This window comes from Aquila chrysaetos, chromosome Z, assembly GCF_900496995.4.
Source record: "Aquila chrysaetos chrysaetos chromosome Z, bAquChr1.4, whole genome shotgun sequence".
Taxonomy (NCBI): Eukaryota; Metazoa; Chordata; class Aves; order Accipitriformes; family Accipitridae; genus Aquila; species Aquila chrysaetos.
In genome coordinates, this window is record NC_044030.1 from 11147614 (window position 1) to 11168826 (window position 21213).

General features: G+C 37.1%; 1 protein-coding gene across 1 annotated transcript in view; it reads left to right on the forward strand.

Annotated features, from left to right (window-relative positions):
- SHOC1 (shortage in chiasmata 1) overlaps positions 1-18502 on the forward strand; it is a 58094-nt gene extending 39592 nt beyond the window's left edge. Inside the window, exons 18-29 of the mRNA XM_041120653.1 lie at positions 3127-3199; positions 5605-5674; positions 6291-6469; positions 7029-7134; positions 8899-9010; positions 9996-10117; positions 11064-11157; positions 12169-12300; positions 13664-13813; positions 14902-15073; positions 15292-15849; positions 18204-18502. Coding sequence (XP_040976587.1) covers positions 3127-3199; positions 5605-5674; positions 6291-6469; positions 7029-7134; positions 8899-9010; positions 9996-10117; positions 11064-11157; positions 12169-12300; positions 13664-13813; positions 14902-15073; positions 15292-15849; positions 18204-18304 — 1869 coding nt within the window. The 3' untranslated portion in view covers positions 18305-18502. The remainder of the gene's footprint in view (positions 1-3126; positions 3200-5604; positions 5675-6290; positions 6470-7028; positions 7135-8898; positions 9011-9995; positions 10118-11063; positions 11158-12168; positions 12301-13663; positions 13814-14901; positions 15074-15291; positions 15850-18203) is intronic.
- Positions 18503-21213: the final 2711 nt, after the last annotated feature.

Genomic DNA, 21213 nt, shown 5'->3' on the forward strand with positions numbered 1-21213 from the left:
TACCCAGAAGTTCTTTTCAGACAAGATCTAACACACTATTAATATTTACATATATAATTATCTTGCATCTGTAAGTCTTAAGAGTTAGACAATGCCATGTGCCTCCTTAAAAATCTTACCTTGTGTGCACCATGAAAAGTGTCTATACAATAGCATAAAGGTTCAGACGTCATCCCGTCTGAAAGTACGGTGTAAATCCTGTATGTATGTACATATTCTTCTTCACATACTCTGATTACATAGCAGAAGTTCAGTTTGTATCAGTTGAAATGGTGGACAAGGTAAACACCTTCTCTGGTAGTGATTCTTTTTAAAACTATGTCAGTTTGGTAGATTCTAATCTTTTTCAAAGTTTTCATCTTAAGCAGTATTTAATGAATCTCAGAGATAAGCGATCTCTGGCAGGAACACTTCAGTGTGCTCCATCTATGGTCTGGAAAATCTTTCTAATTAGTTCAGCAGTACAGCTAGTACCTCCCTCCAGTACATCACCATCTTGCAGGCTGAACTCTGGATATCTTCAGTTTAAGTTTTACCTCCATAAGGATAATGCCTCTAACATGACAGTAATAATCTGTCTAGTGCGACAGTAATAATCTCTCTAGTGCAACAGTAATAATATGGTATAATGTCTTTAGATAATAACTTTAAACAGCATTTTTACTTTGAATCAAATATTCCAGTTTAAGATTTCTTCTAGAACAGCTTTGTTCATAAAACTGAATTCCTATACTGATGCCTTCTGTAATATTTCTCCAACTCCTGTGATAATGCACACATACACCTGAGTTTCAAATCGTTGGTGATAGGAGAAAACATGCCAGCAAAACTTCGACCCTGGATATGGGGACAGCAGACTTTGGGCTGCTGGAGGAGCTAGTTAGTAAGGTCCTCTGGGAATCTGCTTTTGAAGGTATTGGGGTCCATGAATGCTAGTCACTTTTTAAGAGCCATCTCTTATGAGTGCAGAAGCAGGCCATTCCAAAGTATGGGAAGTAAAGCAAGTAGGGCAGAAGGCCAGCTTTGCTGAGCAGGGATCTTCTTCTAGAACTTTCCAGGTGGAATAGGAAAGTGTACAGACATTGGAAACAAGGACAGGTGACATGGGAAGACTACAGAGATGCTGTTTGCCACTGCAGGGAGAAAATTCGTGCAGCCAAAGCTCAATTTGAGTTCAAGCTGGCCAGCACTGTGAAGGACACCAAAAAGGGCTTTTTAAATATGTTAACAGCAAAAGGAGAATCAGAGATAACATTGGCCCATTGCTTGATGAGGTCGGTCACCTCAAGTAGACAAGGCAGAGACATTTCATGCCTTCTTTACCTCTATCTTCAACACTGATGATGGGCCCTGGGACCCCTGGAGCCCTGTGCTGGAAGACCATGACCGAAGGGATGATAAACTCCCAGCCAACCCTGAATTTGCTCGAGCCTTGCTGCTCCAGCTGGATATGCATAAATCTATAGGGCCTGATGGGATTCATCCCAGGGTACTGAAAGAGCTGGCTGACGTCATCGTGGGACCTCTCTCCATTATTTTTGAGAAGTCTTAGGACTCTGGAGAGGTCCCAGTCAACTGGAGGCTGGCAAATGTCCCAGTTTTCAAGAAGGTCAAGAAAGAAGACCCTTGTAATTACAGGCCTGTCAGTCTCACTTCAGTGCTTGGTAAAATTATGGAGAAGGTTATTCTGGGAGTTACTGAAAAGCACCTGAGAGACAATGCAGTCATTTGTTGTAGCCAGCATGGGTTCACAAGGGGAACATCCTGCTTAGACAACTTATTTTCCTTTTATCACAAGGTCACCCATCTAGTTGACCAAAGGAAGCCAGTAGATATGGTAGTTTTGAATTTTAGCAAAGCTTTGACACAGTCTCTCGCAGTATCCTTCTGGACAAAGCACACAGCTGGACAAGTCCATAATATGTTGGGTGAGCAATTGGCTGACGGGTTGGGCTCAAAGAACTGTACTAAACGGGGTTACATCGGGCTGGAGGCCAGTCACCAGCAGGGTTCCCCAGGGCTCAATTTTAGGGCCAGTGCTCTTTAATGTTTTTATAAATGATCTAGACTCAGGAGTTGAATGTACATTAAGTGAGTTTGCCAATGATACAAATTAGGAGGAGCTGTGGACTCCCTCAAGGGTAGAAAGACCCTACAGAAAGATCAGGATTGACTAGAGAGGTGGGCAATCACCAACCGTATGAAATTTAACAAGAGCAAGTGCTGGATTCTCCACCTGGGTTGGGGCAATCCTGGTTATACATACAAATTGGGGGATGAGAGGCTGGAAAGCAGCCCTGCAGAAAGAGATCTGGGGGGTTGGTCTGATGGCAGGTTGAATATGAGTCAACAGTGTGCCCCGGCAGCCAAAAGGACCAGCCATGTCCTGGGGTGCATCAAGCACAGCATAGCTGGCTGGTCAAAGAAGGTGATTGTCCCACTCTACACTGCACTGGTGCGGCTCCACCTCGAGGACTGTGTGCGGTGTTGGATGCCACAATATAGGAAGGACACCAAACTATTAAGAGAGGGTCCAGAGGAGGACAACCAAGATGGTGAAAGGCCTCAAGGGCAAGACTTAAAAGGAGCGGCTGAGGTCACTTGGTTTGTTCAGAGAAGAGAAGGCTGAGGGGTGACCTTATCGCAGTCTACAACTTCCTCAAGGGGGGCAGTGGAGGGGAAGGTGCTGATCTCTCTCTGGTGACCAGCAATAGGACACGAGGAAATGGAATGAAGCTGCATCAGGGGAAGTTCAGACTGGACATTAAGAAAATGTTCTTCACTGAGAGGGTGGCTGGTCACTGGAACAGGCTCCCCAGGGAAGCGGTCATGGCATGAAGCCTGTCAGAGTTTAAGGAGCATCTGGACAACGCTCTTAGTCATATGGTTTAGTTTTAGGTAGTCCTGTGAGGACCAGGGAGTTGGACTCAATGATCCTTATGGATCCCTTCCAACTTGAGATGTTTTATGATTCTATGATTGTCATTCTGGAAAACTCCAAGGTTTCCATTTTTGCCACCTACTTAGTCAATCTTGTGTTTTCTGTGCAAAGGAGAAAGATAGATGTATGCAGGCTGAAAGAGCAATTTTTTTACAGTACTAGAGCTTCTTTTACTTTTCTTCCAGATACTAGTCATAATAAGGATGGACTCTGAGAGAGAAAAAGCTGCCCTCATTCACACTTTATCTAGAGTAGAAGGTAAATATTTATTTTTATGTGTATTTTTGAAAGAAAAAGTGGCTGTTATTCTGTGCTTCGCTGCATTCCTGTTTGTATGGTTATTGCAGGTGTTTCTCTCTTTCCTCCTCATCAGGAACCTTTCTATACACTTTTCTCACTGTTTTCTGTTTCCTTGCTCTTCCATCAGCCTTTTTTCTTTCTTGTAATTTTATTTTCCCCTGATTAAGAGTTCTGGTGTAATGTTTTCTGTTCTGCAAGGGAATGATAGTTCATCTGTCAAGTCAAAGATTTATTTAACAGAACACTAAGGAGATGTGGGCAGCCCATTGCCCAATTATAATTGCATCTGTTGTCTTGGTCAGATTGTCTCATTGTTTTTAGCTGATCGGTGGTATGTGGATTGTCCAGCTCATAGTTCTCAAACAAGTTTCACCATATCTAGTGCACACAGGCGACTCATGGGGGGTTACAAAAGTGACCCAGCCTTGGATTGCCTTGAGGCCCTGTCTCTCTGCAGAGACGACTCATGGGGAGCTGTGTAGACAGCTTAGCCCTGGGTTGTCTGATAAACCCTAAAGTAAACAGGGCAGTGGCTGCACCATTCAAAGAACCAAAACCTGAACTAAGCCTTGAAATCCCTTAACAAATAGTATGCCCTGAGTCTCAATCCAACCACCATTCAGTTGCTGAGGAGGCAAGGTTTAAAAAAACCCAAAACCTGGAGGGTTTCAGCTTCAGTTTCAAATGACAACCTTGTGTATTCAAACAATCACAGACCAATGAAGGAAAGATAAGGGGAAACTCCACTCAGATATACATAATCCATTTAGGCATATATCATAATCCACTCAGACATAGTCATACACACCATTCCACAAGTCAGGGGATAAAAACTTTAAGATTCAGGTTGGAAATGGGGGGAGTCACTTCTCTGACTATACAGTTGGCTTGTGAAGGAAACCCTTCCCCGCCTTGATCGGGTCACCGGTCAAGGTAACTTCCCTGGGATTGAGAGCCCTTACCTGGAGGGGTAAGTGAATATTGTTTGTGCTTTAAGTTTGCAAATGCGTTTGTGGTTGTCTGTGAATTGCTTGTGGTTGTAATAATGTACTACTCTTGCCTTAAAAATTGGAATAGTGCATTCCTCCATTGTATCTGTAAAACCTGCAATAGTGGCTTGTTAAGTCTGTAAGTGAAGTTCAAATAAGTTGTTTGCTTGAACCTTGCAGTTAAGTCTGTGAGTGAAGTTCAAGTCGTTTGCTTGAACCTTGCAGTTAAGTCTGTGAGTGAAGTTCAAGTCGTTTGCTTGAACCTTGCAGTTAAGTCCTTTTCCATCACATTAGGTGGTCACAAGTTTTCTTCCTTGCAAGCTTATTAAGAGCAGTTAGAATTTAGAAGTCTTAACTATGCTGCCTAGCATAAAACCTTAAAAAAGTAGTTAGGTACAGATCATAATTTCCTGTAGCTCTCTGTTGCTGACCTTGTTTGCTAATTTCCTAAATATGTAAGCATAAGCTGTAGCGATCTATTAAACTCAAGGGAAAAAAACTACTGTTGCCAGTACCCCAGCCCCACACTGATACAAACAACACTTTCATGAATTCATCGTTTTACCTGTGAGTAATTTTTGTACAAGCTTGTTCAACATCGCAGATTCAGCTGGTAAAAGAAACATGTTTCAGAAAGATTGTTGTTTGAGCCTGTACTTATGTTTAGAGCAAGCCACTGATTCCTTTCATGTTGCTTTTTAAAACCCATTTTTGTAGCTCCTTCTTGCTTGAACCTTATATAACAGTGTCATGTATTGTATTGTTCTTTTGCTTTTAAAAATAAAGTTAAATTTCCTGTGCTCTTAAGAGAAGAAAGCCTGTCTTTTAGAATGTTTTGAAAGGGAGGAGGCATGTTCACAATGCTTTTACTAATAATAATATTTAATGAAAAGTATTTTATTTGTTTTAAGATCTTAAGACTTAGTTGCAAACACAGGTCAATCCAACTAACTAAACTTTTGAAGAGAGGCATTTGTGTTATACAAATATCCCTTTTTAACTACATCTTCCAGTCATACTTGTAAAACTTGAACTATACAGGAAGTGTAAAGGAATTTAAATGATAAAGGGACAAAGATGCTTCCTTTTGCACTAGCCTGTAATTTTTTATTTTAAGGTAATTGGGTTCTGAGTTTGAGAGACATGAAACTTGTTCACATTACTTCTTTCTTGGGTTCAAAAATGGAAGTTTCTAAATCATTATACCCACCAGTACAATACAAACTGAAATTGTGCAGGGCTTAATCTAAGACAAAGTAATAGATAAAATTTTCATGTCCTGTGTTGTTCCACATTTGCTACTTACTGCTGTGCATTTATTCATACCCACAGAGGCTCATTTGTTTGATTAAGGCTTTAATTCTTTTTATGCAGGTTTAAAAGCTGTGGATTTGGATTCTGAGAAAAAAGGAACCATTTTGGGTTATAAAGATATCATAAGCAAGTAAGTTAAATTCTTGATTTTTGAGAACAAAGTCTTTACTCGGGACTAACATCAATGAAACTTTTGTTACTTTTGTTCATTTCCATGGGACTTTTCAGTCTGGAGTAAAAAGTTCAGAATATAGATCTACAGCTTCATTTTGAGAGGGATTAATTTTGTCCACACTCCAGTAAAATGCTTAGTTGTGAGGCTCAGAAGAACTTTTAGAAAACACGCAATTGCGTGTTTTTAACTTTTTATTTTGTTTTACATGTTTTAGGAAAACTTGTTTAGAAAAATGTGTAGAAAAACACGTTTGTTTTGCATGCTTTAGAAAAGGGTGGGGAGAAAAGGGCGGGGAGAAAAGGGCATGAGAGAAATAATGGCAAATTATGACATGACGGGAAAATATGAATACTTCAATTAGATAATTGGACGGGAGGAAGTACAGCTTTTAATTTTTAAATTAATTTTTAAAGAAATTACAGTTTTAAATTCAGGAAGGGTAAATACTTTTTTTGTAAACAGACTTTAAACAGTGGTCATTCTTCAAAGTAAAACTGTGTTTATTTTGTTCTGACGGTAATTCTACCTGAACTTAATTTTATTAATATTTTGTTGGTTTTTTAAGCTTTAGTAGATATTCCTGTGCTATTGTACATAATCAGCAGATTGGAGCTGACTTCCCTTGGACACACTTCTCATTAGTAATGGAATATGATTATTCTGAAAACTCTTGCTGGAAAAATATGTGCAAAAATCTGAACGTTACTTACATGACTTTTAAAACCATCCTCCCTGAAACAATACACATGAGTAAGTGCGCTCCAGAATTGTGATAAGCAATTGGGCTGGCATATGAAAGGAAAGCATTTTCTGTTCCCTAAAATGTTACACTCATGTGCCTGTGGAAGAGAATGAGTAATAAATTATGAAGGCAGACCAGCAAACAGGGCTGATTTATCTATACAGCAAGATAAGAAGGTGTTTTTCTTAGGGTGTGAGCTTAGTTTTGGCCAGGGTATAGTAGTAAATGTTGGTTGATAAAAGACTCGTGCCAAGTTCACAGGTTGTTTACAGTTACTACAAGCTGTATCCATCCATCTAAGGGAATGTTGGTGTAGATCTAAACTACAAGCTGTATCTATCCATCTAAGGGAACATTAGTGTAGATCTAAAGGAATATAAATTAAATCTTAATTTCAAAGAGATTCAGAAGAGTTTAATTTTGGGGAAAAAAAAACATATAATGGAAGCATTTTAATGGAGATGAATAAAAGCTGCATTTTAAAAAGATATGTCTATTTAAATACCTAAATGTATCTTTAATTTTTTGCTTATGAAACTATTATCTTACGTATACAAAATGTTTCAGGGAATCACTCTGGTTCCTTTCTTCTGGAGGTACAGATTCCGTATGTATTTCTGACAACTGAAGATCTTCTTAATATGCCAGATATTCTTCAGCTTTTGGAATCCAAGTGAGTGAAAGTAACCTATTTAAACTTATTGACTATTTATTTTCAGTTTTCCAGGACATACATCTTGTCCTACTATATCATGTAGTAGCCATCTACTTGGCTATCAGGTACATTACTGCAATTACACTATTAGCATTTTAAGAGACAAGAAGATAATTTTTCTGCTGGAGTTGATAGCTTAATTCTATAGATTCACCCAGATGTCAACCAGAATGGAATTGGACGATTTGTTTATTTTGCACTGGCACTTTTAATCAAAACAATTTTTTTAATTGTCTACTTTTCCCTGAAAATCATAATGTTACCCCAAAACAGTTTTTGCTTTAGTCCTTCTTGGTGGTTGGAAGACTTTTTATTTAATTCTTCATAAAAATTGCTTTAGATTTTTTGGTTTTTAACTACCAGAGCTATGCTAAAAAAACAACAAGAGAGAAACAGTCTCATTTTCTGATGCATCACAGCTTTTGGGAGAGGCTAAGTTAAAAACAAGACTACTTTATTTGTAAAATTCAGATCTAATATTCACTTAGTTTTGAATACTCTTTATCCTGTACAAAAAATTTCATGTTTGTAAATCATTGCACATGTGCATTATTTTCTTCGACATAATTTTCTTGAATTTTGCTTTCACAGTAATAAATACCTGATAAAAGTACCTTTTATCACATGGAGGAAAAAAAAAGAAAGAAATAGGGGACAGAGCAGCAGCATCTCTTAACCATAGTGCCAGAGATACAGATGGTTGATTTCACCGTGTTGCTGAAGAGACATGCCAGTTTTGGTCCTTGCTGTATCATTGAGTCAGCTGTGAAGCCATTTTTGAGCTGTGTCTAATTACAGTTCAATAAAAAAACCAAAAATTGTATGTTTGACATTTAAAATTTGAACATTTAATTTGACATGTACTTTTAAACTCTCACCTGTTTGAACTCTCTGTTCAGCCTGGCCATAAGCTAAACAGCCAGGAATGTTTTTTGGTACTTTCTCACTAGCTCCTTTTAGCAGTGATGAAGTAATTAAACAGGTGTGCAAAGAGCTATATAGTTTCAGAAAAGCTTAGAGTTCACTTTTCTGTTACTATCTGAATACACTGTCCATACAAATTTCTAGAGGACTTACTGCTTTCAGGCAGATTCAGGTTTAGGTCTCTTGTGTTTCCTACAGATGAGGCCAAGTAGTGTGACAATCATCTCTTCTCAACTTCCCCCCTTAGCCAGCTAAGACTCCCCGACAGCCCTAAGCATGTGATATTCATTCAGTGAGTCTTTGCTAACACAGCTGGAAACAGGAGACTGTGCTGCTGGCTGTTCTTGTTCACTCAGAAAAATTTAGGGTCATACCAATGGCAGTCAGGGAGTTTTCACTCAGTTTGCTTTCCGGAAACTATGCTGCACAATCATGAAAGGAAGAAAAGAAATGCAATATACATTTAATTACTCAAAAGGAATATCTAAGTATATTTTCTTGATTTATCTGTTTTACGTCTTTTTTTTTGTAAGCTCAAAGGCTGTCTGTCAAGGTTATATTCAGTGTGGTTAGCAACATAATTGAATTAATCCAGTTATATTTCATTAAGTCACTACTTCATTGATGTGTACTCTTTGAATGTGTCCTAAAGTGAACTTGAGCATTTGTGAAAGATCAAGGCATGAAAAGACTGTGTAATTTAAAAAATTGCATCGAGATGTGTGTTATTCATTTCCTTTAAGAAAATCTTATTATTTTACATAACTGAGATTTAATAAAATAATTTTACTTCTTCAGGTACAGCATTGCCTTTGTTGAAAGAAGCAGTAGTTACTCGTTAAGGCTCTTTGGAAGTACAGATCGATATGTTGTGTTAACAATAGATGAATGTACTGCTATCTTTTTGCAGGTACAAAATGAAACTAGTATCTCCAAATTCTGTTATGCATTGGGTCACTTCTAGGCCATAGCTGCAGATTTTTAATGTATCTTTTCCTCCTTGTAGTCATATTTAATTCATGCATTGTTTCACAACACAAATTATTTCCAAATTCATTAACTCTAAAATTCTATCTGTGCCAGTTTGACTATTTTAAGATGTTCTCATGTCTGTACCTACATTTATTCACAGAAGTGTAACATTTGACCTGAAATTGGATTGTATTAAATATAGTTAAAGGATGCATACTTGAAAATAGGGTTGTATAAAGGAATATTGTAATAACCAATTAAATATATCTGTGACTATATTCTCTTAGCAGTGTGCATGTTAATTCCTCCCATTTCACATACTTATCTGAATTAGTCTAGAGAATAATTTGTCCTACTTTTTATAAAAAGTAATAGTTTAGACAATAGTGTAATATTTGAATTCTGGTATGCAGCAAGACAGATGACTTTATAAGTAGAAGAACTGCTACTGAAAGATAGATAAAGAATCAAATAATCAATTAATATTGCAAGCACAACACAGACATTCCTACATGCTACTGCAAATGCTATTGCAATTAGCGGTCTTGTACTTTACATATTCAAGGTAGGGATAATATGATTTGTATAGGTTAAGTAAGTCCCTCAGAGGTTTATAGCAGTATTTTGCATTATTAAAGTTCTCAAAAATCTTAAGAACATCCTAAAAAGTTAGTAGCAGTGTTTCCTTTCTACAGGAGGGAAAAAGGTATGAAGCAGTGAATCAACTTTTTAAAGATCAAACAAAATAAAAGTTGGGAATCCTAATTTTCCTGACTCCCAGATATGTCTTTAATACCTACATTATTTATCTGTATTTATGCTTGATCTAACTTCTACATAATACTACGATGCATCTTAAAAGCTTGTGACAGCCATAGTAATATATTTATTTCATTTTACTTTTTATATGAATTTTATGGTAGAGTATGGAAGAACTGAATTATGAGAAATCCTGTGACAATGTATTATCGAAGCTGATGGCATTATCCCTCCAATATACATGCTGTTGGATTGTTTTCTATTCCAGAGAAAGACTGAGTTTAGAGTAAGTTATGAAATTCTTTTGTTACCTTGGTATTTTTTAAATAAACTTACCACTAAAGGAAGCTGCTTATTAGAACAAGCTAACAGTCTCTGTTCTTTGAATTTCTCTGTAGGAACACATTTCTCTTAGAACAATATGAATATTGGTTCTAGTGTGCTTTTGACTTTCTCTTAGTTACAGTGTTGTCATGCTCCTACTGAAAAAATCAGTGGAATGGTAGAAGTAACAGTGACTACTGGAGACCCCCAAAAAAGTTAGCGAAGATGGTTTTTATGTGTTAGGATCTTTTTTCTCTTACACAAGAGATAAAGAAATGGTTGTTATAAAATAACAGGATTTGAGGCAGGTAATGCTAATGTGAGGTGTATTTCAAATCAACAGGTCCAGAAATTTCACAAGACTAAGGATATTAACCACTGGAATTATTCTTTACACCTGTTTAAGTAAATTAACCCCTACAAATACATAGTTATGAATTACTGTGTTAGCATCACTGTATATCATTTGCAACAGGGAGACGTTCTTCAAGTGTTCTTCCAATCCATCAGCAGTACTTTTGCTATGGAAGCACAGCTTTTGTTGATATAGTTCATAAGCATTGCTTTATTACCTATTGTAAGATTTTTTTCTATGAACAAGTGGTAAATTTTCCATGCACCACCTTTCCTCTCTGTATGATTTTTCTCCAGTGACTGACCCTGATCCAGTCCTTTTGCTTCAGGCCAGGCTTGCTTTGCTGTGGGCTGACTCCATTTTCTTCCTCACAGTGCATCCTTCGGCACTCAGTCACTTCATGTGTACTAGTTCTCCTTTCTAATGCTCAAACTGTGCTAGTATTCTGAATTCCAGGAAATGAAACAGACATTTATTAACACATGGAACAAAAGTTTTGGAATTATTTCATATGCGTATTAAATATTAATGGTCCAATGGCACTGTTTTATAGGTACAGTCTCAGGGGAGATACTCTGCTTAACCTTGTCTTAATTTATGCCACTCTAATTGAACTTACACAGAAGTCAGAAGACTTTGAAGTGAAGGTAATTTTTTTGGTAACAACCTTTCTGTTTTAATCTTCACTGTATGATATTTCTAAAGTGCTTAATCAAGTATGCATTCTACATCAAAAACATAAAATAGCTCGATATTACTAAAATAAGAGAGAAGAGCTTAATTCAGTGCTGCTGAAGTCAGTGATCTAACTGCTGAAGTCAGTGAAAAGACTGTGTTAAATCCAGTACAAGTTGAATCAGATGCAAGTAGCAGCTGTAGTGTTTTTATGATGAGGAGTCAAAAAATGAGACTGTACCTTTAATTTTATAAATTATTAGAACATGTATTAATCCTGCTTATGTCTTAATTTGAAGTTTCAGATTAGTATTATGTTGCTAATGTAGTAGAACAAAAGAAAGTGTAATTTTCTCTGCTGTCGGCTAGTTTGCTTTTTTTTTAATGTGGCAAGATAAATCAACTTTTTTCATTATGAATAAGAAAATCCAGTATCTAGAATAATCAACATTAAGAAATTGGACAAAAGTTTAATTTGGTTTACAAAGTCTATGTCTGTAACTTATTTCTTTTGCCTGAAGGAATGTCTTTTTAGGCAATTTTTTACTTATTTGCATATTAAAATTTGTGTCAAAATTATCTGCTTAAATGAAGGTTAAAGAGAGGACAAAAGTTTTTTCATTCCATGTACGCAGCAGTGTAGTTCATGTGGAAATTACTTACACCTTCAAAGTGTTACACATCTTCTTAAGCAATATCAGGCGTGTCAGAATTACCTGTTTTATAAGGTAAAAACGTGATCACATATAGAAGACCTACAGGATAAACATAGGATTTGCATAAATAAGGAGTGTAATTTGTGGCCAGGCTAGTGGCCAGAGGTTGGAGTTCCTCTGCATGATAGCATGGATCAGGTTTAATTACTCCACATTACCAGCTGTTGTGTTCAGGGTCACCTTTAAGATTTCCCATTTAACTTCTGTAGAAAATTAAGACATTCCCTAGTATAAGTTTTAACCAAAAATGTTATATATCACTTGTAGGTAGTTCTTATGCCAGGGATTGAAGAGACAGCACTGGTAATTCGTCAGATTGCTGACAACAATTTCATAGCATCTAATATCAGTCCTCATGAGTGGTTGGACAAATCCTGGCTTTCTGTCTTGCCATCTGAGGTTTGCTTCTCTTTCCATTAAATTACACTGTTTTCTTCCTTTTTCTCAGACTCATAAAATTCTAGGCTTTTTTTGTTGTTCTCTTAAAATATATTATTAAAATATATTATTAAAATAAGCATTATTTTTATATATATATACATACATGCCTATTTTTATATATATGCATATATATACACACATACACATATAATGTTTCTGTCATCCTTGCCAGCACAATTAGGTGCGACTTGGACTTTCCCCATGCTTTCACAATTAACCAGTAGAGAAGTTTATCCTCCACATCCACCAACCAATGTGTACAGTTCTACAATTGTAGGCACAGAGTTTAAAAAAGTATCCAAATTTTAAAAGATAAACATACAATGGCTCACTTGGGCAGGAAGCCAAATTCATCAGTGCTGATCCATTACTGAAAAAGGCATTGCTTACAGACTTGCTTTGATACAGGATAGTAGAACTTTAACTTTTCATGCAGTAGTTGATATTGGATATTTACAACATATGCTGGAACAGGTCCATCAATCACAGTCAAATATACAATGTTTTTTAACTCATTTGTTACGGTTTTTGGATTAAACATATGGATTTGTTCGTTTTATGTGGAAGCTTTGAACTCTTGTAAAGCCGAGAACCTTTTTGGCTTTTGCAAAATTCAGAAGCATTTTAAAGCAGGTATTGGCATGGCCTTTCAAGCATAGGATATTGGATTATAGGTTTTCCAATTTTGAGATTAAGGATACTGGTAAAAAAACAAGGGCACCCATTGACTGTATTTTGTCTCTGTTAAGGTATTAGATCCTGGCATCTGTTGAGGGCAGAGCTTTATGAAAGTCAAGAAGAAGCTGACATTCTTAAAATGCTACAGCTCTCAACTTGCTGCCCTCTGTGTGACATTCAACCTCCCCCTAGAAACTCCTGCTTTCGGCACCTGTCCCATTACTGTTAACAAACGTAACTTTTGTAAAACAAAACCAGCTCTGTCAGTTTGTCTTGACTTAGGCAATTCTCTTCAAAATGGAGAATAAACGGTAAATCCGGTAATGGGTTTTCAAATCAAGTTCACACGATTCATTGGTTTCATCCTTTAGAATAGCGGTATCTTTAGACTGTGCTTGCTTTTTGTCAAACTATTACACAGAACTTACTCTTTCGCAAAAATGATACACTGTTACATCTGTAGTAAAAAAAAAAGTTTTCACTGGGATACAAAAGTGCACTGTTTGAAACCTCTGTTTCTATGACTGTTTCTATGACTGCATACTGTATGACCTATTCATACGGATAACATTCTGTAGAAACAGAAAAAAAGGGGAAAAACGTTTGTCAGATATCAATCTAACAAAATAATTTCAATTTCCAGACAGAGAAATGCCTGCTTACTTTTCCATGTATCAACCCTCTTGTTGCTCAGTTTATGTTGAAGAAGGGATCTTCGCTGAACAGGTTGTTTCTTGCAAGCTTTGATCAACTTCAGGAACTTCTGCCAGAGGTTCCAAAAAAAGTTTTAAAGGTTGGCCAAAATTAATTTATGTATTTTTCAATCGATCTTTTTGCACCATTGTAATACAGGGTTTTTTAATCTGATGCTACATGCACATTTGCTGGTATATTTAAAAATTCTAAAGCATATCATTCATATGTAAAATGTTGAACCTGCTAATGCTCAGCAGATTTTGTCAAGTCAGCATTGCGTTTGTGTGAAGATGACTAGAACATTTCCTTAACTGGAAAAATACTCATTTGATCAGCTTCCTCTTCCAGCTTCATCGTATCAAGTATTGTATCAGCATACAAGCTTATATGTTTCCCTAATATATGAAATGTTTTCCCATTAAGTATTTCCAGGACTTTTTTCTGTCCTTCCTTCCTTCCTTCCTTCCTTCCGTCTTCTTACACAATAATAACCCCACCACTTATACATTCATAGTACTAAGTACTTGAAAGAGCCCTAGAGGTTAAGATGAAGAATTCCATTCACTAAAGTGTCCATTCTGCAGTTAGAATTGTTTGCTCCTACTGTTTCAGTTGGGCCAAGTCTGGGAAAATTATAGACTGATTATAGTCAGCTAATTAGATAAAAAATGCACAGCTTTAATCAGTCAGGAAAGTGGGAGGGTAAACTTCCACATCAGAAGCATTCAGTTAAGGTGAAGGAGCAAGTGAACAGATGCTTGGGCACTGAATATCAACTTGTGCATGTTACTGTAATAACTGCATATGTGTAAAGCCATGTTTACTGACTGAAAAACAGAAAAAGATCTCATCAGTTTAATTCCTCTGTGATGTATGATATGTGCCAATCCATTGCAGACACTACTTCCTACAGTCCTGGACTAATGAAAGAGAATAAAGTATTTTAAGGTATTGATTTTCCTGTGTTTCAGGAGACAGGCTATTATTTACTCTGTTTATAGATTTAAGGCAAAAGGCATGTTGTCTACTGTACATGCCTCTCCTTCTGTATTGGTAAGTCTTTTTTCTTTCCAGTAAAAAAAGTTATACATCTTAGAATCCTAACAAATAGTTTAACTTTTCATATCTGACAGTGTAGACATGTACTATAAATATTCCTTAAGTATCTTTTTTTTTTGGTTTCAGCATTTTAGTGACATGACATATTCATACAGCCTAAATGCTGCTGCTCCACTAGAAACAGCAGTGAAAGGTGCATCACCCCCAGAAAACTGGAGTAGCTTCAACACATTCTATCCAGATTATAAACAAAGTCATCAGTCTTTAGAGCTGCTTGGTAAGGCACAAAACAGCACAGGTAGTATCTTGAATTGGTAGGAAAATGTGTCTCCTTTGAAACCAAGTGAAAATCTGACTATATTAGAATTTTATCTTCTAATCATGCAGAGGTCAGTTATTCTGAGGAGACAGACTGCAATCAAAGTGCTCAATGGCATCTTGGTTTTCTGTAAAATGTAGAGAAATAAGCTAATTTTTCATTCTCCAAACAGAAGGGTTCAAATTTTTCTCTACCAGGAACATCTCACATGGATTCTGTAGCCATAATTCCTCCTTTGAATCATCATCAGGATTTGTTTGACTCTGATCTTCCAAGCCATACAGGAAAGAAATCATGTTCTTCAGAAGTAATTACAGGGAGGAAGCAGCATTTCTTTGCTGTGCCAAAGGACTGTAAAGATTTTGCTGATCTAGATGTTATGAATTCTCTTCATGTTCAAAGACAGCCTTTCAGGACACACTATATCCCTGATCATTTTTCCAAAAACTCTGAAAATGAGGATTTCTTTGTAACTTTCAGTGACTATGCACCTCGGGAGAGCTATAAGAGTATTGAAGAAGAATTTAGAGACACAAAAGTTAAGAGCCCAGAAATTCTGATTGACCAGACCGCATGGAATGACTCTTCATCCAGGGGCCCATGTGATTCATTTGCATCTGGTGGTTTTCTCTCTCATTTCTTTGTTGACCCAGATGAGCTTCAAAGTGTGAATTTTTACCAAATAGGTAGAGAATCTGGAAGAAAGAGAAAACAAAGTCCACCGTTCTTATGGACAAAAGGAAAAAATAGAACAGGTATGTCCAAAGCAAGCAGAATTTGCTGCAATACTCTTTGTAGCTCAACTGGAAACAGCAGTATCTGTAAGCCTAGATTTTGTGTTTTCTTCCAATAGTTGTTAAATCCAATCCAACCAAACAGTTGCATGTTTCCTTTACTAAAAACTTACTTGCATATATATTTTTTCTGTGATAAGATGTTCCTAAACATTTATTTTCGCTTTTGAGCATAAAGAATATATATTAAAAAAAAGTGTTACTGCCATTATTTTTCCTTGGTAGAATATTGAGAAGTATAGTTCTCCAATATTGTAAGCTTCAGCCTCTTCTCTCTTTGACGGTGCCTGAAATGTGCATAACAAACATGCCAGAATTATTTTTAAAGTTATGGGAAAGATTATTTTGTAAACATAGGTTTGGACAAAAGGGAGAAGAAAAGACTAGAAAGTATTTTCTCTACAGGACAAAAAGTAGATTCAGCAAATTCAGAGAGTGAAATTTAGATACTACTAATAGTTGTGTTGTGCTGTTAGTGTTAATGGAGAAAGAATTTCACTCTGAAAACTTTCTAAGTTTGTTTCATACAGTGCCCTTATTCTTGGAATATTTTTTTTAGCTAATGTCTCCAGGGCTAAACTCTCCATCTTGAATCATTCCAAAGTGTATTTCTTCAAATAGACAGTATAGTGTGTAGTTCAAAACTTTGTTTACCCTGAAGGTGTGTACAGTCCTTATATAAAATCTTCAGGCTTCTCTTTTTTTGTAGTTTTCTTATCCATGGTTTACTTTCTCAAATATAGTTAGCTTGAGACCTTTCTTGATAAGTCATAATACGTATCCATGGAGTCTTAAAAGTAAGAAAGTAGTCCCTGTCAGACTAAGTATTGCTGTATCATATATTGTAATATTTTTTAAATTCTGCTACTTCTCTATAGGTGAGGTGCCACATTCTTTAAAAATCCAAGGTTAAGCTTCTTAAATAAAGTGCCTAACTCCTAGTACAGATGATTTAATTTATGTTTTCTCTGTTGCTGCCTGTCGTTAAAGCTCTTGGTGGTACAGCAAGGTCAGCACAGCATTAAAATGCTTTCACTAATTAGATCAGACTCATACATGAAAACACAAGTAACTAATTGATATCATTATGTTTCATGGGCTGCTTAAGGCAATTATGGAAGTAAAGAGAGGAAAAGTTAATTGGATATGGTGAACTGCTTTTAATTTTCAGCCTATGTAAATTAAAATGTTCATACAGAAACTCTGAACAGACCTGTTGCCTCTCCATTGGGATCAAAACTGAGACCTGGAGTATTGCTGGGTAGTTAACACTAACCTGTAACTGGCACTGATAGTATAAAATTCTAAATGCAACAGTTTCAGTAGAGATCAGGGTAGATTCTTCTGGTACCACATTTTACAGTATTCTGAAAACACTGTGATGTCCAACTGATGAGCTTTCTGTATTATTCCTGCCCACTAGGGCAAAGGTATACTTAAATTCAAAAAATAAAAAAAAGGAAAAGTTATTTTTGGTTTAGATTTTGGAAGAATAGACTTATTTTACTTTATTATTCACTAGCCAGCAGAAAAATAAGTGTACTAGATAGTTGTGAATGCTAATGCAAAAAACCATCTTAATACAGTGAAAGCCTTCTGAACTCCCAAATCTAAGAAATGTGAAATCCGAAGTTTAAGAAATGTGCACAAAGCCAAGTTAGGAAGACAGGTTAGGAACCCCCAGGGATTTCTTCAGGCTTTAGATCAAACTTTCATTAAACCACAAACAATCAATGCTAATATGCCAAGCCAGTATTTCCACTGGAACAGATGAAATCCTTAGGTCAGTGTTAAAGTTTTCTGATGATACTTTTTGTAAAGACTAAACAGAATTTTCTTACAGCAGCTTACTTTGAATAAGTAACTACTCAAATATTTTATTGTAAAAATACTTGAATCTTAAGAACACAAGTAGCTTTTTTAAACAACTTAGAAACATGAACATGTCTCTAAAAAGAATTAACTTTCACAATGTACTGAATAGTACTGAGTATAATATTAATGATATAGAAATAAGCATTAAAATCTTTACTGAAATACAGTGGTTAAGCATAGTGCAGGTTGATGTATTTATTTTGTGTGATATCCTGTATTATTATTACAGGATAATATGCATAGGACTGATCAGTAGTAGTAAGTAATAGTTAATATTAATCTGTACACATTTAATTTTATGGCAATTGATACTTTTCATACAGAGCATACTTGTTAAAGCTAAAGTCTGTTACTGCATTTGAGAAACACATAGTTAAGTCTGCATGCATGTTGTATTTGTAGTTCATCACACATATATTTTCTTTCCACTTCTTTTCCAGATCCACAATTTGCAGAAGCACCAAAGTTCAAAAAAAGGAGATTGACATATGAAAGAGTCCCTGGAAGAAGAGATGGACAAACACGACTTAAATTATTTTGAATGGAATGGGGATTTGCATACTACACATACTTTTTTTGAATTATTAAACTCCTTGAAGGGAAATAGATTAAATTTTTTTGTTGTTGTTCATTTTAGAGAGAAATTAGGGTTTGGGAATCCTTACTAATTCAGGATTCTTTTGTATGTTGTAAAAATTTCACTAAACAAACTAATTCCTTGAACCTGGAGAATTACTGCTTCTCTGTTTGTTCTCATGGGTGACATAAAAGTACTTTATCACTCTTTATACAAAAAATAAAATATGAATTTAAAAAAACAGACACTGAAGCTCATAGACCTCATATCTTCTCCCTGAGCATGCAGCTTTCCAAACTTAAAGATGCCAGAATCTCAAGGCTGCTCATAAAATCATAGAGTTTTCTTGCACTTACGGCTGTGACCCTTTGTGTTTGTCCCTTTGGCTCAGTTCCACTTCTTGCCTTCTGACACCTCCTTTAGAAACCATGGGATGAGTTCCTGAACTGCCTTTAATCATGATCAATCTACAGAAACAACCTAATTGCTTTATGGACAACATGTGAAAGACATGTTGAAGTTTAGGATTCTAATAGATTTGATTCAGAGGGCTAAGTTGTGACCCTAGCTCTCTGCATAATCTGGTGGAGGCCATTTGTTGGCATCCACATTTTTCAGCCTGCTACAGTGCATCAGTGAGTAGGGAGGTGAGAGTCATCTGGGAGGCAGTGCCAGATATTGCAGGCTACAGCTGGAAGGGGTAAGAGATTAAAAAAAAATTTTAGAAAAAGGCATCTCAATTGCAAGCTGCTGAAGCGAGAGGATAGAATAGTACCCGAAACCTCACTTTACATCAAAAGATTTGGCAATGAAACTGGAAATATGTTTCATTGGGAGCGATGATAGACTGGGAGCAATGGTAGGCAGTAACTCCATTCTGCTGCAGGAATGCATACACGGTTTGTACAGGCATGCCTGCCAGCTCCAGAATGTTGGTGGCTGTTCAGTGGCCTTCAGCTGAGATGAGTCAGTTTTCAAACTCACAAATCTTCTTGAGTTTGATGCAATAACAGAAAGGAAAAAAAAAAAACCAAACCTCAAGTTTATGGTTTATGCTTGCAGTAAAATACTTTCTTGACGTTCAGCCTTCATTAAGTGCATATTCACTATTTGGATAAATAAAAACAGCACTTAGGGGAGAAAGCGTTGGTCTCTCAGAGAAAATAAAGTGCTGATTTTTAGTTGACAATTCCTAAAAGCTGTGATGACAGCACTAATAACAATTTTAGTTCACAGTAATATCCCCAATTTTTTTCCAAAACTTTAGAAAACACCTTTCAAATGTAACATAAAAAGACTTTTAGTAGACTTGCAAACAAGTCAGCATTTCCCTGTTTTGCCCAAAATAAGAGAAAGACTTAAATAAAAAATGAGTCTGCTTACTATTTCTGGCCCACTTTTGTGGTCACTTGACCTAACCATTTTCCATCTCTTTGCATGATGCATGGGTTTGGCTCTGTTTTTCAGAACTGTCTCCCAGATTGCCAGGCCCAGGAGTCTGTTCTTCTAAGAGTGTGGCTCTACAAAGTCTCAGTCACAGGTGACCACAGTGGAGAAAATTAGAGCTGCCACTGCCAAGCTATGTATTTCTGTCCTCCTTCGCCACAGGCAAAGCCTGACACCAGAACTTTCACATGAATAGTCATGGAAGACTAGTTCTGGTAATTTATAGATCATGTCAAAAACAAAGGCATGTTGCCTATGTTAAATAAGTAAAGAAAATTCAAGTGCTGTCTGCATTAAGTTTCCATTAGGTAGAAAAAATATCAGCGTACGGTTAGTTACTGGCAACCTAGTGGAAAATAAGGAAAAGGGCTTGCAATGACCAGTTGGTTTTTTACTGTATTTCTTTCTGACTCTCAATCTCTTACAGATATGTACACATTGACAAATTTATCACATGTGACATTCTCCCCCCCACCCCCTCCCATCTGTGTAATGTGGAGGAAAATTAGTATTGCACTGTAAAGATGCACCCCCCCCCCCCCAAATCATCTACGACTAAGAAGAATTAGGAAGCAAGTAATTCTCAGACAAAAAGATGCAATACAAAAACTTATCGCCAGACTTCCATCAGCGGGTAGAGACACTCAGCTCTTGGATCAAATTTGTAAACGGCTTAATGACCAGGCGGGTGGCACCTGTAGATGGAGAAGACCCTTGCTCGTGGACTGTGAGAGATGACAGTGAGATAAAGGGGGCCTTGTGGCTCTTGTGAGGCATGCAGCATACAGATGTGTGCACTCACTTAATTTGCTTTATCCTGGGTATCCTGCGGGACCTGCTGCCATGAGACTGGTATGAAGGCCTCTGTGCAGTTGAGACCTCAGCAGACAGCCCTCTTGGTAAAGAAAGCTAAGACATTGCTGTCCACAATTGCCCACCCACTGCAGACTATACCAGTTGGAGCAGGGGTAGCAAAATGCGATGCCTGTTCCTGTCTAAGCCATCCCAGTCTTCAGTTCAGCAAAGCAGTGCAAACCCAGGTACACCTGCAGCTGGAGACAAGACATTGTCCTGTTGGCTGGCCAGGTAAGAGACAACCTGTTCTGCTGCCTACATAAGCAGACGTCTGCCCAGGCTCGTCGGTCAGGTTCCCTGGTTAGGAACGTGCAAAAGCTGAGCTGCTGAGATGCAGGCTGCTTCATTTAGCCAACACAAAATAACCAGCAGTGTTGCGCTTTGTAAAACTGACTCCCCACAGGCACCCAAGACCCTCAACGCCAACCTACCCCATTCTGGAGCTCATTCTGACACCCGGCTTTTGTCACAGACCATGCCATGGGAGGGCAGAGGTGGCACTGCTCTCATCCCTCCCCCTGCTCATACCCAGCAGCTCAGCTGCGTGCTGCCTGGAGAGCAAAGGGCTGCAG